This window comes from Macaca nemestrina, chromosome 3 (assembly GCF_043159975.1).
Source record: "Macaca nemestrina isolate mMacNem1 chromosome 3, mMacNem.hap1, whole genome shotgun sequence".
NCBI lineage: Eukaryota > Metazoa > Chordata > Mammalia > Primates > Cercopithecidae > Macaca > Macaca nemestrina.
Window position 1 is genome coordinate 67761040 of NC_092127.1, and position 17521 is coordinate 67778560.

The 17521-nt window shown below is 36.9% G+C and overlaps 1 protein-coding gene across 1 annotated transcript in view; it reads left to right on the forward strand.

The window, feature by feature from the left end:
* Positions 1-17521, forward strand: part of LOC105486146 (Bardet-Biedl syndrome 7) — a 55033-nt gene that overhangs the window by 21276 nt on the left and 16236 nt on the right. The window contains exons 9-14 of the mRNA XM_011748858.3: positions 1249-1333; positions 2672-2774; positions 4498-4690; positions 6164-6238; positions 12475-12540; positions 16902-17041. Of these exons, the coding sequence (XP_011747160.1) occupies positions 1249-1333; positions 2672-2774; positions 4498-4690; positions 6164-6238; positions 12475-12540; positions 16902-17041 (662 nt within the window). The remainder of the gene's footprint in view (positions 1-1248; positions 1334-2671; positions 2775-4497; positions 4691-6163; positions 6239-12474; positions 12541-16901; positions 17042-17521) is intronic.

A 17521-nucleotide genomic window follows, 5' to 3' on the forward strand; every position in this document is an offset into this window, starting at 1 on the left:
AAAACAAACAAAAACAAAAACAAAAAACCAGCTCCCTGCATTATTTTAAAAGAAAGAAAGAAATTAAAAAAAAAATACAGATTCCTAGTTGAGTTACTTAAGTGGTTGTCAAATAAGTTTGGGAAGTATTGCTTAAAAGATGGTTATTATAAACACTGAGTCATCTGAAAAAACTTGATTTCTCTCCACAATAGCAGTTTTCCTAAAGATTCCATATAGGTTACCATCTTCTTTATTTATCTAAAAAACTATTTTGAGAATACACATAAGAGATGGTGCATGGAATTCAGATAATAGACTAAACTTACAGGGTATTTTGCTTTTTGCTTATGTAATTTTTTTTTTTTTCCCCCAGACAGAGTCTCGCTCTGTAGCAAGACTGGAGTGCAGTGGCATGATTTCGGCTCACTGCAACCTCTGCCTTCGGGGTTGAAGCGATTCTCCTGCCTCAGCCTCCCAAGTAGCTGGGACTACAGGCACGCACCACCACGCCCACCTAATTTTTTTGTATTTTTAGTAGAGATGGGGTTTCACCATGTTGGACGGGATGGTCTCGGTCTCTTGACCTCGTGATCCGCCCAATTCGGCCTCCCAAAGTGCTGGGATTACAGGCGTCAGCCATTGCGCCCAGCCTTGCTTATGTAAGTTTTAAAAAAACCTTTCTTTATGAAAATAAACTGGCCGGGAGCTATGGTTCACGCCTATAATCCTAGCAGTTTGGGAGGCCAAGGTGGCAGATTGCTTGAGCCCACGATTTGAAGACCAGCCTGGGAAACATGGCGAAGCCCCATCTCTACAAAAAAAGAAAAATTAGCCCAGCGTTGTGGCACGCACCTCTAGTCCCAGCTACTCTGGGGCCTAAGGCAGGAGGATCGTTTGAGCCCAGGAAGTCAAGGCTGCAGTGAGCTGTGATTGCACCACTGCACTCCAGCCTGGGTGACGGAGGGAGACATTGCCTCTAAATAAATAAATAAACTATTTTAACTCATTAGATGAGTATATCGTTAGTTGAGTGGTACCCACAAATATACTAGGATCGTTTTGAATCTTCTTTCCCAAATTTAAAAACACGGAAGTTTCCTGCCATTTGTTCAAGATATTTTGTCTTTCTAATCTGAGTGTCTGCACATAAGCATTCAGTAAATATATGTTGAATGTCTGGAGCCAGGGAAAACGTTGTGTAGCTTCTTTTTAACATGTCTGAATTTTTTAGTTACTAATGAAGTGCTTGGTCTTAAACTTCCTTAGATGTTGTCTGAAAGTGTCACATCTATCCAGGGTGGTTGTGTAGGAAAAGACAGCTATGATGAAATCGTGGTGTCCACATATTCAGGTAAAGTAAATGATAATAAGTAATTGAAGAAAGAGTCAGCAACAAAAAAATCTAAACTTAATAAACTGCTTTTGATGTCTCTTTTTTAAAAAGAGTTATAGTAGTCCCCCCTTATTCATAGGGAATCTGTTCCAAGACCCCTAGTGGAAGCCTCAAACCTCAGATAGTGCTGAACCCTGTGTATATTTTTTTCCTATACCTACATGCCTGTGATAAAGTTTAACTTACAAATTAGGCATAGTACAAGATTAACAATAATGAATAATAAAATGGAGCAATTATAACAATATGCTTAACATCACTACTCTTGCGCTTTGGGGCCCTTATTAAATAAAGTAAGGTTACTTGAACCCACGCACTATGATACGGAAACAGTTGATCTGATAACTGGTTTGGCTTCTAAGGGAACAATAGATAGGCTGGTAGCAGGTATCATATACAGCAGGTGATATGTTGGACAAAGGGATGATTTACATCCTGGGCAGAATGGAGCAGGATGGCGTGAGATTTTATCACCCTATTCAGAATGTTGTACAATTTAAAACTTAGGACTTATTTCTGGAATTTTCCATTTAATATGTTCAGCCTACCATTGACTATGGGTTACTTAAATGCAGAAAGTGGAATCGTGGATAAGGGGAGGCTGCTGTGTTAATCAATCACTCTTACTTATAGCATTAAAAACTTTCTTGGTTAAAATATAAGGAGAAAGTATAGGCTTCTTGATTTATAAAAGAGTTGATATTTGAATAATACTTTTTAAGAGTGTTTAGCATGTCACTCTTACCTTTATTAAATTATCTTATTTGATTTAAAGAGAAGTACTTATTGAGATTTATTTTATGTTTTGGACTATGTATGTGCCTGATAAAAAAACTTTTATTTTGAGACAGGGTCTCAAAAACTTGCCAAAACTTCTTTTGAATTGGTAATTTTTGCATCCTCATAGTAGTCATGTGAGAGTTTAAATTTCCATGAAAGTAATTTTTAAAAGGCAATTCTTATTTTTCAGCTATTTTTTAAATTGCTAGACTATGTTGACTTACTCCATATTTTAAATCTGTTAAGAAGTAAAAGATTCCCTTCATTATAGTATTATGGTATTTCAGGCAAAAAAAAAAAATGATATCGTGAAATGCTTAAGTAATTTCTCTATAGTCTGAATATTTTCCAGCTTGATTTTGTGTTTTGTTTTTGAATGAAGTTCTAGGGTTAAGATAGGCTGATATTAGTGGACAAAGGGGCATGTACATTGGAGTTTCTGCTACACAATGCATAATTTATCTTTTTTAACACCAGCAGTACTAAGTGGTGCGTGACTGTAATTCATCTCTACAGGCTGGGTTACAGGTCTGACAACAGAGCCCATTCATAAGGAAAGTGGACCAGGAGAAGAACTAAAATTTAATCAGGAGATGCAGAATAAAATTTCTTCCTTACGGTAACTTTGAGTTTTTTATTTGCTTTTTTAAAAATCTCATGAAGTGTGTGGTTGTTGCTTTTTATTACTTATAGATGGAGTATATTTTATTGGAAGGAATTATATAATTAATTAATCACCTTTTAAAATGAAAGTTTACAGTTTTGAGAAAATTAGCAGTAAGTGCTGATTAATATTTTGGAGATAGAAATATACTTTTTTGTATGCCTTATTCTGAATTGACTTTTTCTTAGGTCAAGAGTTGTATTTTTCATTTTTTTTTTTTTTTTTTTTACGTCATAGACACTTGTAGTGTTTTATTTTTTGATTTTCACAGACATTAGAAATAAATCAACACAGATGGCTGTATTATTTCTCATTAACTCTAACATTTACTCTTCCTGTGGACCCTTCTGAATCTGTAATGTTGGCTTATAAATTTTCTTAACTGGAACTGAGTAATGTTGACTCCCCTAGACACAAGAATTGCTTTTATGGTATGCTCAATTTGACGTGTGCTATGAAAAGGGGGACCTCAAACTCAAATAAAGATGCTTCATACAATAAAGAAGTAGGAGTTGCTGAAACTTTTAATGACTGCTCTCCCTATTTCAACCCATGCTGACCTTTTGTGGAGTGAAGGATGATCTTTTTTTGGTGGTAGTTGAAGGCTACAGAAACTTTTAAGGCAGCAAATGCCACAAGTACTAGTAGCACAAGCCATTTCACCAAAGCCACCAGAGAGCAAGCTGTAATGTTCATGCAAACAAGTATGCCAGATTGATTCAGGATATCCTACTTCATGCAACAAGGATACAAGTATAGTTAATGACTACTCTCTCACATCCTCAATATAGTACCTTTTATTTATAACCAAGTCTACCATTTCTTGATTCCACACTGGAATGTAAGCTTTACGAGAAGCTCATGTCTGATTTGTTCATTTGATACCCAAACACTGCTAGGTACATTGGAGTAAATATGTAATATTTAGCAGTAAATATTCTTTAATGAATGAATCTTTTCCTTTGTTCATCACACAAATCCCTTCCAAGCTCCTCCCTAGACTTTTCCTCCTAAATTGTGGCTAGTTAAGCCTCATGTTGTTCTATCCCAATGACTGTTCACTCCATTTGCATGTGGACCTTCCCCTTAACTGGAGCTCTAAGCAATGCCTGTGTAGTTCAGTCTCAGCAGAATCCTCTCCAACACTTGGTAGTTAAGCTGTACCACTGGCTCATGATCATCCTTGTGGTCCCCAAAATGCTAATATTCTGCAGCTTCCTTTTTATTTTTTTATGTCTTCCCTAGTGTCTTACTGAAAGTTACATGTTTACTAGCTTCACACATTTTTGTCTCTTTTCATTAAGTCTAGTATGTTCTGCAATATTAATTTCTCTTTAGTATAATAAGTTTCTCTTCTGATTAGTATTTTATGTAACTGTACTAAGATTCCTGTGTTAAGATTGATTATTTTGTAGCCTACCATGATATTTAAAACTCTCTATTAATATTGCTAGTATGGGACTGAGTACGTGTTTTAATTTTTGGGTTAAGGATAAATAATGTGGAATCATTTAGTCAGTCATAGAAGCAAAAATTTTGTTCCCTTTATTTTTATTTTATTAGCTCAACTAATAAAAACACATTTTGTAAAAGCAAATGTCTCAAATTTTTGTAAACATTCTAAGGACCTCAAATGTTTATACTTACATTTGACAAATTTGTGTATGTTTTTCTCCAGGAATGAGTTGGAACATCTGCAGTATAAGGTATTGCAGGAAAGAGAGAATTATCAGCAGTCTTCTCAATCAAGCAAAGCAAAATCAGCAGTACCTTCCTTTGGTATAAATGATAAATTTACACTAAATAAAGATGATGCCAGTTATAGCCTTATCTTAGAGGTACAGACTGCAATAGATAATGTCTTAATACAGGTAAGCAAAATGTCTAATTTCTTAGTTTTATGACTGGATCTATTTTACAAACCAGTCATATGTACTAATTATTATTGAACATTTTTAGTTTTAGACAGTAATTTTTTATTTTTTTATTTTTATTTTTTTGAGACAGAGTCTTACTCTGTCGCCTAGACTGGAGTGCAGTGGTGCAATCTCAGCTCACTGTGACCTCCGCCTCCCAGGTTCAAGTGATTCTCCTGCCTCTCAGCCTCCCGAGTAGCTGGGACTGCAGGTATGTGCCACCACGCCTGGCTAATTTTGTATTTTTAGTAGAGACAGGGTTTCACCATGTTCGCCAGGCTGGTCTTGGACTCCTGACCTCAGGTGATCCACCTGCCTCGGCCTCACAAAGTGCTGGGATTGCAAGCGTGAACCACGCCACCCAGCCATAGACAGTAATTTTAAATGTTTATGGCCTTTTAATCTATTGTTTGCTCATAGATTATTTGAATTGTATTTTTACTTTTTATTTATGTACTTAATAAACCAAAGATGGGCTTACATTTTAAGAAAAAAGAGAAAAGACAGTAAGGTTTTTCTTCTTTGGCTACCCTCTGGGAGAATCTTAACAAAGATGTGACTTAGAAAACTACCATATTTAACGCCCTTGCTAGAACTTTTTCTTTTTAAGCCCCAAATGTTAAAGTACAGCTTGCTCATTAACCCAATAGTTTCTGGCAGGTCAACAGGCAAAGTAGAAAATCCTAAAGGGTGAAATTTAGGGGTAATAATGTATGACTCCATTCATCAATGTATACATTTGCTGACTTATTTAAATTAGAAGGTATTCAGGAAGTAGAAAAGAATAATAGGATGAATAGAAAACAAGCAACAGATAGTAAACCAATCACAAAATGAGAACATAATAAATTGGAGGAAGAGAAGGTTTAAAAAGACGTAATGAAGATATCAGATTATTTTAAAAAACCTAAAGGCAGAAAACTCTCTTAAGTAATGCTAGCTCACCGGTTGTGCATTGAGCAACTCTGGGAATGCCATTCACGTAGAACACAGTGCAACAGCTTTGTCCTAGAAACTGCCTCTCCAGAGGAGACCAAAAATTATCTTCTTTCTGTGTTACAGGTGAAATTGAAACTGTTAAAATGAATCACAATGGCCATGTGATTATTTATAGCTCATAGTAACATTTTTAGTACTTTACAAAAATAAGTGGGACAATTGGACTTCTAAGGGGGTGGTAAGAGATTATATTCTGTGATTTTTATATTCCAAGTTAGAACAAAACAGGTGATTGTAAAATAACATTTATTCTTCATTATATTTATTTTCTAGAAGTATATACTATCAAGTATAAATTAAGAGAATTCATACTCTCAGATTTAAAGATGAATATAAACTAGAACTAAGGAGAACTCTTAGAGAAAACATAATTTATGAACATTTTTAGGTTTTCCATCTAAACCTTCTTTTTTTTAATATTGACTGTAGAGTGATGTTCCAATAGATTTACTTGATGTGGATAAAAATTCTGCTGTTGTTAGCTTTAGCAGCTGTGATTCTGAGGTGAGTAAAAAATATAAAAGAATTCTTCACATGCTTTCATTTCTATTATGCCATTTTGATTAAAGTCTATAAATGCTGTTAGGTTTTGATGTTTCTTTTTCAGTCATTTCTTATGTAACCTCTCCTTCAAAATCTGTGTCGGTTCTCTTTCCCTGTCCTCAGTCGAGAAACCTAGTGTTGTCCTAGATTTCTTCCTTTCTGTGATCTGTTACAGGTTGATATCTCTTATGTGAAATGCTTGGGACCAAGAAGTATTTTGGATTTTGGATTTTTTTAGGTTTTGGAATATTTGTTTTATACTTACTGGTTCAGCACCCCAAATTTGAAAATCTGAAATTCTGAAATGCTCCAGTGAGCGTTTCCTTAAAGTATTATCTTGGCACTCAAAAAGTTTAGGGTTTTGGAGCATTTTAGATACTCAGTTTGGGAATGTTCAGCCTATAGACCCAATTAGTCAGTTTCTGTCAGTTCTACCTCCATGGCTTTCATACTTCTACTTGGCTTCATTCCTACCCCTGTTAACTTAGTCCAGGCCTGTATCATGTCTTCCTTGAACTACTTTATACATTTCTCTGCCTCTAGTCTTGCCTCTGACTTCTGGGATATGCTGTATGTACACTACCACCAGAAAGTCTTCCTTCCTAAAACACAAACATCACTGTATCTTTCTTTTCTCAAAACCTTTTAAATATTCCTGATTTCCTGCTAGATATAAATATAGATTCCTTATTGTGGCATAGAAAACTTTCCATGATTCAGCTCTTGATTACATCTCTAACTTCTCTCTCACTGGCTGCTACCACCCCTCCCATGCACATTATTTCTGCCAAACTGAAGTTCTTAAAATTCCTGAAAATGCTATATAGTTTCACACATCCCTGCATTGGAACATGATCTGTTGCTTCCCCCGCTCTTCCTGCCCTGCCCCACTTTTTCTAGGCTTGTTGAATGCGTAATAAACTTCATTCAACAGACTTTTATTGAGCACTTAACATGTGCACAGTACCTGAGATGAGATCACGTCAGTGCTTTTGGACATGCTTTCTGTATCTCTTCTTTCTGCTTAGTACTAGCCGATAAGCAGTCTCAGAGCTACGTGTGACTCCTGAAGAGAAGTCAAGGTATAGATAAGGTTTGGATTAATTGCATTGGAGAAGGCAAGCCAGAGCAGGAGGAGATGGTAACTGGAGTTGGTGGGTAGTTGTATTAATATGTATTTTATTTTTATTTTTATGCATTGGCACTGCTGCAGAATATATTTTACTTATTTGGTTTTTGTTACTTATTTACTTTTTTTAAGACATGGTCTCACTCTGTTGCACAGGCTGGAGTGCAGTGGCGTGATCATGGCTCACTGCAGCCTCGACCTCCTGGGCTCAAGCAGATCCTTCCACCTCAGCCTTCCAAGTAGCTGGGACTACAGGCACAAGCCACCATGCCTGGCTGATTTTGAAATTTTTTGTAGAGACAGGGTCTTCCTATGTTGCCCAGGCTGGTCTCAAACTCCTGGGCCTAAGTGATCCTCCCACCACAGCCTGCCAAAGTGCTGGGATTATAGGCATGAGCCACCATGTCTGGCCTTATATATTTTTTAAAAAGGAGGAATAAAAGAGTAGATAAAGTAAAATATTGATAGATATAAGAATACTTTTCTTTCTTTCTTTCTCTTTCTTTTTCATTCTTTCTTTTTCTTTCTTTCTTTTTCGTTCTTTCTTTCTTTTTGTTTCTTTCTGTCTTTTTTTTTTTTTTTTTTGACGGAGTCTTACTCCATCACCCAGGCTGGAGTGCAGCGGCACAATCTCAGCTCACTACAACCTCCGCCTCCCAGGTTCAAGCAATTCTCCTGTCTCAAGACTCCCAAGTAGCCGGGACTACACACACACGCCACCACACCCGGCTAATTTTTGTATTTTTAGTAGAGATGGGGTTTTGCCATGTTGGTCAGGCTGGTCTTGAACTCCTGACCTCAGGTGATCCACCCACCTTGGCCTCCCAAAGTGCTGGGATTACAGGTGTGAGCCACCATGCCTAGCCTATTTTTCAATGTAACTTCATAGTAAAAATTTTATTTTTAATAAGAGATTTTATAACAGTTGTATTACATTATCAATATATGGTTTGTCATCCCTGTTTGAGAACAAAACACAAAAGATATGGCCTACATTTTTATGATTATTTAGAAAATCAAGTTAACATAAACTTAAGATCTTTGATTCTTAAGTTACTATGAAAGATTAATCTGTTTTAATTACATCACTGAAGGATTTTTTGAAATGACTATTTCATACTAATTTAAAATATGTTTTCTAGGACAGTGGCTTTAAAAAAACTTATGGAGATTTCAGGTGTACACAAAAGTAGAAAGACTAGTATAATAACTTGCATGTACCCATCACTAATTTTCAACATATGGTTAGTCTTTTTTTTTTTTTTTTCAGAGATGGAGGTCTTACTGTGTCACCTAGGCTGAAGTGCAGTGGTGTGATCATAGCTCATTGCAGCCTCAAACTTCTAGGCTCAAATTTACCTTCTTGTCTCATTCTCCTGAGTACATAGGACCATAGGCATATGCCATGATCCCCGGCTAATTTTTTTTTATTTTTTTACATTTTGTAGAGATGGGGCCTCACTTTGTTGCCCAGGCTGGTCTTGAACTCCTAACTTCAAGCTGTCCTTCCACCTCCCAGCCTCCCAAAGTGCTGGGATTACAGGTGTGAGCCACCATGCCCAGCCCAGTCTTATTTTCTCATGCTCTTCACCCTCTCCTTCCCCACTCCCAGACCTCATCCCAAACATGTTATCTGTATCATTTATCAATAAACACTGTAGTATATAATGTTTGTTTTTAATCATACAAGAATATATTTACGGCTTGGCACCGTGGCTCGTATGTGTAATCCCAGCACTTTGGGAGCCCAAGGCAGGTGGATCACCTGAGGCCAGGAGTTCAAGATCAGCCTGGCCAACATGGTAAAACACCCTCTTTACTAAAAATACAAAACAAGTAGCTGGATGTGGGGGCACGCGCCTGTACTCCCAGCTATTCAGGAGGCTGAGGTATGAGAGTCAATTGAACTCAGGAGGCAGAGGTTGCATTGAGCTGAGATCACACCACTGCACTCTAGCCTGGGCAACACAGCAAGACTCTGTCTCAAAAAAAAAAAAAAAAAAGAATATATTTACTTTTAAATTGATCGGTCCTCTCTGTTGAGTTTAAATGATTTGAAATTGTAATGTTTGAGTTTTATATTTTATATTACCATCCTTTTCATTTCTTTGATTATTTAATAAAAATAGAGAAATAGTCTCGAAAATAACATATAAATTATCTTACATTGCTATGTCTGTTTTTGTAATCCACGAACCTAGCTACATTTCTCTATTTCTAGTAGTTTAATATTCAATTTCAAGAAGTTATAATATTTGAAGGAACTCCTCTAGGTTAGTTCAGCAAACATGTATTAAGTGCTTACAGTGTGCCAGGCACTGTGCCATTTGCTGGGAATAGAGAGAAGAGATATTTTCTTTCCTCCGTAAGTATTTGTGAAAAATCCAAGAGATTCAATATCAAACTCTGATGTATGTGCCTTTATAGTATAAACATTTTGTATTAGTCCATTTTCACACTGCTGATAAAGACATATCCAAGATGGGACAATTTACAAAAGAAAGAGGTTTATTGGACTCACAGTTCCACCTGGCTGGGGAGGCCTCACAATAATGGCAGAAGGTGAAAGGCACATCTCACATGGTGGCAGACAAGAGAGAATGAGAGCCAAGAGAATGGGGTTTATAAAAACATCAGACCTCATGAGACTTATTCATTACCATGAAAAACAGTATGGCAGAAACCACCCTCATGATTCAGTTTTCTCCCACTGGGTCCCTCGCACAGCACATGGGAATTACAGAAGTACAATTCAAGATGAGATTTGGGTGGGGTCACAGCCAAACCATATCATTCCACCCCTGCACCTCCCAAATTTCATGTCCTCACATTTCAAAACCAATCGTGCCTTCCCAAAAGTCCCCCAAGTCTTAACTCATTTTTGCATTAACTCAGAAGTCCACAGTCCAAAGTCTCATCTGGGACAAGGCAAGTCCCTTCTGCCTATGAGCCTGTAAAATCAAAAGCAAGTTAGTTACTTCCTAGATACAGTGGGGGTACAGGCATTGGGTAAATACAACCATTCCTAATGGGAGAAATTGGCCAAAATAAAGGGGCTACAGGCCCCATGCAAGTCCAAAATCTAGCAAGGCAGTCAAATCTTAAACCTCCAAAATGATCCTTTGACTTCATGTCTCACATCTGGGTCACATTGATGCAAGAAGTGGGCTCCTATGGCCCTGGGCAGCTCCACCCCTGTGACTTTGCACGGTACTCCCCACTCCTGGGTTCTTTCATAGTCTGGCATTAAATGTCTGTGACTTTTCCAGGCTCACAGTGCAAGCTGTTGGTGGATCTACCATTCTGGGGTCTGGAAGACAATGGCCCTCTTCTCACAGCTCCATTAGGCAGTGCCCCAGTAGAAACTCTCTGTTGGGGCTCCAACCCCACATTTTCCTTCCACACTGCCCTGGACAGGTCCTCCGTGAGAGCCCCGCCCCTGCAGCAAATTTCCGCTTGAACATTCAGGTGTTTCCATACATCTGCTGATATCTAGGCGGAGGTTCCCAAACCCCAATTCTTGACTATTGTGCACTGACAGGCTCAACAACACAGGGAAGCTGCCAAGGCTCAAGGCTTCTGAAGCCACAGGCCAGGCTCTGCGTTGGCCCCTTTCAGCCACGGCTATAGTGACTGGGACACAGAGCACCAAGTTGCTAGGCTGCACACAGCATGGAGATCCTGGGCCTAGCCCACAAAACCACTTTTTCCTCCTAGGCCTCCAGGCCTGTGGTGGGAGGGGCTGCCATGAAGACCTCTGACATGCTCTGGATACATTTTCCCCATTGTCTTGATGATTAATGTTCGGCTCGTCATTACTTATGCAAATTTCGACAGCCAACTTGAATTTCTCAGAAAATGGGATTTTCTTTTCTATTGCATTGTTAAGCTACAAATTTTCTGAACTTTTATGATCTCCTTCCCTTATAAAACAATGCTTTCAACAGCACCCAAGTCACTTCTTGAATGCTTTGCTGCTTAGAAATTTCTTCTGCCAGATACCCTAAATTATCTCCCTTCAAAGTTCCACACATCTATAGGACAGGGGCATAATGCTGCCAGCCTCTTTGCTAAAACATAGTAAGAGTCACCTTTGCTCCATTTCCCAACAAGTTCCTCATCTCCATCTGAGATCACCTCAGCCTGGATTTCATTGTCCACATCACTATCAGCATTTTGGACACAGCCATTCAATAAGTCTCTAGGTAGTTTCACACTTTCCCACATTTTCCTGTCTTTTTCTGAGTGCTCCAAACTGTTCCAGCCCCTGCCTGTTACCCAGTTCCAATGTCACTTCCACATTTTTGGGTATCTCTATAGCAGCACCACACTCTACCAGTACCAATTTACTGTGCTAGTCAATTTTTACACTGCTGATAAAGACATACCAGGAACTGGACAATTTACAAAAGAAAGAGGTTTATTGGACTCTCAATTCCACCTGGCTGAGGAGGCCTCACAATCATGGAGGAATGTGAAAGGCATATCTCACATGGTGGCAGACAAGAGAAAAGAGAATGAGAGGCAAGAGAAAGGGATTTCCCCTTATAAAACCATGAGCTCTTATTCATTGCCATGAGAGCAGTATGGGAGAAACTGGCCCCATGATTCAATTATCTCCCACTGGGTCCCTCCCATAACACATAGGAATTACGGGAGTACAGTTCAAAATGAGATTTGGGTGGGGACACAGCCAAACCATATCACATTTGGTGTTTGCATTGTCAGATTTTTAGAAGAATTCTTAATGTTTAAAAATGTTATTGTAAAAACTCAAGATGGAAAGAGCATGAGCTTTAGATAGGAATTTGAATTCCAGTTTCATCACTTAATGGCTGTGGGGAAGTTATTTAACTCCTCATAACCTCAGTTTCTTCATCTGTTAAAGCTTAATTAGTAAAACTTAGTGCATAGGGTTTTTGTAAGTATAAGTTAGAACATGTTTCAAAAGCACTTAGCACCAGTGACAGATACTTAAGTAAATGGTAACCATTATTATTATTGATGCCTTTTTTTTGTTGCTAAAAACATGGATTCATTCTTTTCCTCCACTTTGTATTCTTCCCAGTCAAATGACAACTTCCTTCTCGCCACTTATCGGTGCCAGGCAAATACTACAAGGCTGGAACTCAAGGTAAAAATATTAGAAATTACCTTTACTTGAATGTTTAAATTTCCTTTTTCCTGCTGGTGTGTCTTATAACATATGATATTATTTGTTTGCATTTAATTTCTCCCTGAAATGAATTGTTTTGGAGTAATGAATTTTGAATGACCAGTTAGGATATAATTTAGCCCAGACCACAATCTCTGCTATTATTTCTTAATCACCTTCTCTAAAATTATTGATTTTTATTTTTTAAATAGAAATTGGGTTTTGCCATGTTGCCCAGGTTGGTCTCAAACTCTTGAGCTCAAGCAGTTCACATGCCTCAGCCTCCCAAAGTGATGGGATTACAGGGATGAGCCACCATGCCCAGCCTAAAATTATTGGTCTTAAAGTTTCCTCTAACTGAAAATTTTCTTTCAAATGTTTTATTATAGAAAGTTTCAAACATTTATAAAAGTAATGAATCCCCATGTATTAATCACACAGCTTCGGCAGTGATCAACTCATGGCCACCTTGTTTATGCTATCATTACTACCCTAAAATATTTTCAAGCAAATACAAGATACTCATAATTTCATTTAGTGTGTCTAAAAGATAGGTACTCTCTCTTTTTTTAAACATAACTACACTATTATCACACCTAAGAAAAATCAACAATTTTTTAATATTATAAAATATTTAATGTTCAGATTTTACTGATTTTTGTTTTACAGCTTGTTTAATCCAGTCATCCTTTTTTTTTTTTTCTTGAGATGGAGTCTCACTCTTGTGCTCTCGTCACCCAGGCTGGAATGCAGTGCCATGATCTGGGTTCACTGCATCCTCCGCTTCCCAGGTTCAAGCAATTCTCTTGCCTCAGCCTCTTGAGTAGCTGGGATTACAGGTGCCTTCCATCACACCTGGCTAATTTTTGTACTTTTTTTTTTTTGTTTCGTAGGGACGGGGTTTTACCATGTTGGCCAGGCTGGTCCTCACAGTCATCTTCTAAATTAACTTAGTTATTAAAGTATCTGAGCATTTGTCATATATTTTCCTACCACCTGAATTTTGCTGATTGCATTCCAGTGATATGATTTATTATCATACATTCTAGAGAAAACCTTTTAAAGTTTGACATAATCATTTTTATAATTAAATACTTACCATAGCACACAAATCTGTTTTAGTTATTTATAGTGGGATTAATTTTGATAGACGTATGATCTAAAAATTAATGACTGTAACTTTTTTCCTGGTGTTGCTGATGTTTTGAAACTCAAAGGTTTTTTTATTTTTCAAGAGAGATGCTGTTACACAATATTTTTTTCACATCTGGTTAAGGAAGTTCCAGTTAAATATGATGTTTCCCCTGAACAATTCATTTTGGTCTGCATACATTCCTTTTTATGTACTTTGAAAGAAAAATGGAAAACTAGGATAAATTTATTTCTAAAAAAAAGTATCAGTAAGTGACCTAATTAAACATTTTACATTGAGCAAGTTTCTGCTGACAAATTTGAAAGTTGAGCAAAAATTGATTAAAAGCAATGTTTCACTTTTTTTGTTGTTGTTTTGTTTTGTTTTGTTTTTGAGATGGAGTCTTGCTCTGTCACCCAGGCTGGAGTGCAGTGGCACAATCTTGGCTCAATGCAACCTCCACCTCCCTGGTACAAGCGATTTTCATGCCTCAGCATCCCTAGTAGCAGGGATTATAGGCGTGCACCACCATGCCTGGCTAATTTTTGTATTTTAGTAGAGACAGGGTTTCACCATGTTGGACAGGTTGGTCTCGAACTCCTGACCTCAGTTGATCCACCCACCTCGGCCTCCCAAAGTGCTGGGATTACAGGTGTGAGCCACCACACCCAGCCATGTTCCCCTTTTTTTAGTTGGACATAATAATTTTAAAGTGTAGAAGAAAGACAAAATGCCTGAAAAGAGCCAAGAAAATTATGAAAAAGAAGAAAAGTAAGGTGTAACTTGCTTTGCCATATGATAAAACATACCATAATAAAAATAATGGAGGATATTTCCAAGCCTAAATATATAGGCCATACAACAGAATAATCTAGAAATAGAACCCAGAATATATTTCACATTTATGGGAATTTAGTGCATGACATTTCTATTTTAATAGAAGGGAACACTTCTATGAAATCACTATTTCTGTTTAAAAATTACTGTTGACACAACTAGCATCCATCTAGAAGAAAATCAAATGAATTGTTATCTTATGCCATATATAAAAAATAAATTCAGATGAATTAAGTACCTACTTATTTAAAGAAAGAAGACTTAATTGTCTAACAGTAATTGTCGATAACGTATAAACAGCCTATTGTTACAATAAAAACCACCAAGTAAGGAAAATAGGCAAAGGATGTGGACAGGCAAGTCACAGAAGAGAAGATTGGGCACAGTGGCTCACACCTGTAATCTCAGCACTTTGGGAGGCCAAGGCGGGCAGATCACTTGAGGTCAGGAGTTCAAGAACAGCCTGGCCAACATGGTGAAACCCTGTCTCTACTACAAAAAAAACAAAAACAAAAAAGTTAGCTGGGATTACGCACCTGTAATCCCAGCTACTTGGGAGGCCGAGGCATGAGAATCGCTTGAACCCAGGAGATGGAGGTTGCAGTGAGCTGAGATTGTGCCACTGTACTCCAGCCTGGGCAATGATGTGAGACTCTATCTCAAAAACAAACAAACAAGCAAAAAACCCAAAACACAGAAGAGGGAATCAAAATAGCTAACAAACAAAAACGTTCTACCTCATCTTTAGCCAGAGAAATTCAAATTAAAATAACAAAAAGCAGTTTCTTTTATCTAGCAGAATGGCAAAAAATTAATAGTTAAAGAACAACATCACTGGGGACGGGGATGAAGAAAATGACACTGTCAGTCACAGCTCGTGGAAATATAAGTTGTTACAACCACTTTGGAAAACAGATATTAGCTCCTTTGGGGAAATCTATTAATAGCAATAAAATAACAGTAATATACATACAGACATGAATATAATTAATTGCAGCATTGCTTGTAGAAGCAGAAAAGTAGAACCAAGGTGAATACTCATTAATGATTGAATGGTTGAATAAATAACTATTTATCCATATCTTGGAATATTACACAGCTACTATAAAGAATGAGTTGATTTATACAGATTAACATGGAGGGAATTTCATAAAACACACAAAATGTGGATAAAATCTCTCCATATAATTTGAATATATTTTTATTTATATTAATATAAGTATGAATAAATGTATGAAAAGAAACACACCTGTCTGATATAGCCAGTTATATAATATGGGAAGGCATAAGTGGGATGGGAGGAGCAGCAAGGTGGTGGTGATAGGAGAGGCAGAGATAAGGGGGAAAATGTGAACATTAGAAATGAAAGCAAAGATGTGTAGGATATCCAATAGACTTAGTCATGTGAAATGATATATTAAATTAGGCCCTTCTTTTAAATTAGATCTTCCCAGCTCAGTGAATTACTATTTCCTGTTAAGTATGTTGAATTCTCAGGATTTCCAGCCAGTTATATTCAAAATAGCCCAAAAGAATTTCCAGTTCAAATATGCCATAATTAGATTATAGGTATGCATCTCTATTTTCACAGAATGTCAATAATTAAGTTATTTGAAACATTTTTTCTGTCAATAGATTTTTATAATAACAGCTATGTGCTAAATACTCTTTTTTTGTACCTGTACGTGGAGAGACATATAAAAGCATAACTACCAAAGTAGTAATAATGATCATCTGGGGTGGGAGGATTTCAGGTGACTTACATGTTTGTCCAGATTTTTCTTTATTGTTTGAATTTGTAAATAAGGAATATTAATTGTTATGCTGATTATTACAAAATACTTTTTCATATAAAATTATTATGTTCTATATTAAAGCTCTTTTTCTTGTGGAAAAAAATCTCTGCCAATATGAGCTTATTACTCTTTAAAACTTAACACCAAAATATAGGTTTATCAGATCTATTTTTTGTTTTCCTTCTATAGTTTTACTTATTATGTTTTTTTATCCTCTTCCTTGTCAGCAATATTCACAGGGCAACATTTGCAAAACATCTTACTTAAACTTTTTAATGTTTCCCACTTAGGTCAAATTTTGATGTTTTCCCCCTCATGCCATGAAAAATATGAGTTAAAGTATTAATTAGATTAGAGAAGTTACCTTTGTGTAGTACAAGAGGTACTACAATCTGTCCCGTGAATTGGAACAGAGTGGGACAGGAGAAAGAAGCTAGACAGCTTTCCAACTCCTCTTAAATTAGGTCTTCACATCTTAGTAAATTTTAAGTACTTGATAACTTGTGTTGAACGTTTTAAAGATATGTTTTGCTGCTAAATATTCTTATTTTGTTTTCTTTTTTCTGTTGAATCAGATTCGTTCAATTGAAGGCCAGTATGGCACACTACAAGCATATGTGACTCCAAGAATTCAACCCAAAACCTGTCAGGTCCGCCAATACCACATCAAACCTCTTTCACTCCATCAAAGAACTCACTTTATTGATCATGACAGGTAGGACAAAGGAAAGAGCAGTTTCTTTTTAGGATATTACACAATTCAAATAGACCTGTTTTTTATTTTTATAGTGTAAATTCTGTTAGCAAGTTCTACTTTTAAAAATTAAATAGTTTAAATATTATAGATTTAATATTTTTTGTTTAATGTTTTATTTTACAGGCTAGTTTGAGTTGTACTTTTCCATCTTTCTCGTATATTACTATTCTGGGATTATTGGAATAGCAGTTCTCTTTCTCAGATACTTAATGTGAGAGCAAATACTGTTTAACCTTTTTTTTATTATTATACTTTAAGTTCTAGGGTACATGTGCACAATGTGCAGGTTTGTTACATATGTATACATGTGCCATGTTGGTGTGCTGTACCCATTAACTCGTCATTTACATTAGGTATATCTCCTAATGCTCTCCCTCCCCCCTCCCCCCTCCCCACAATAGGACCCTGTGTGTGATGACCCCCTTCCTGTGTCCAAGT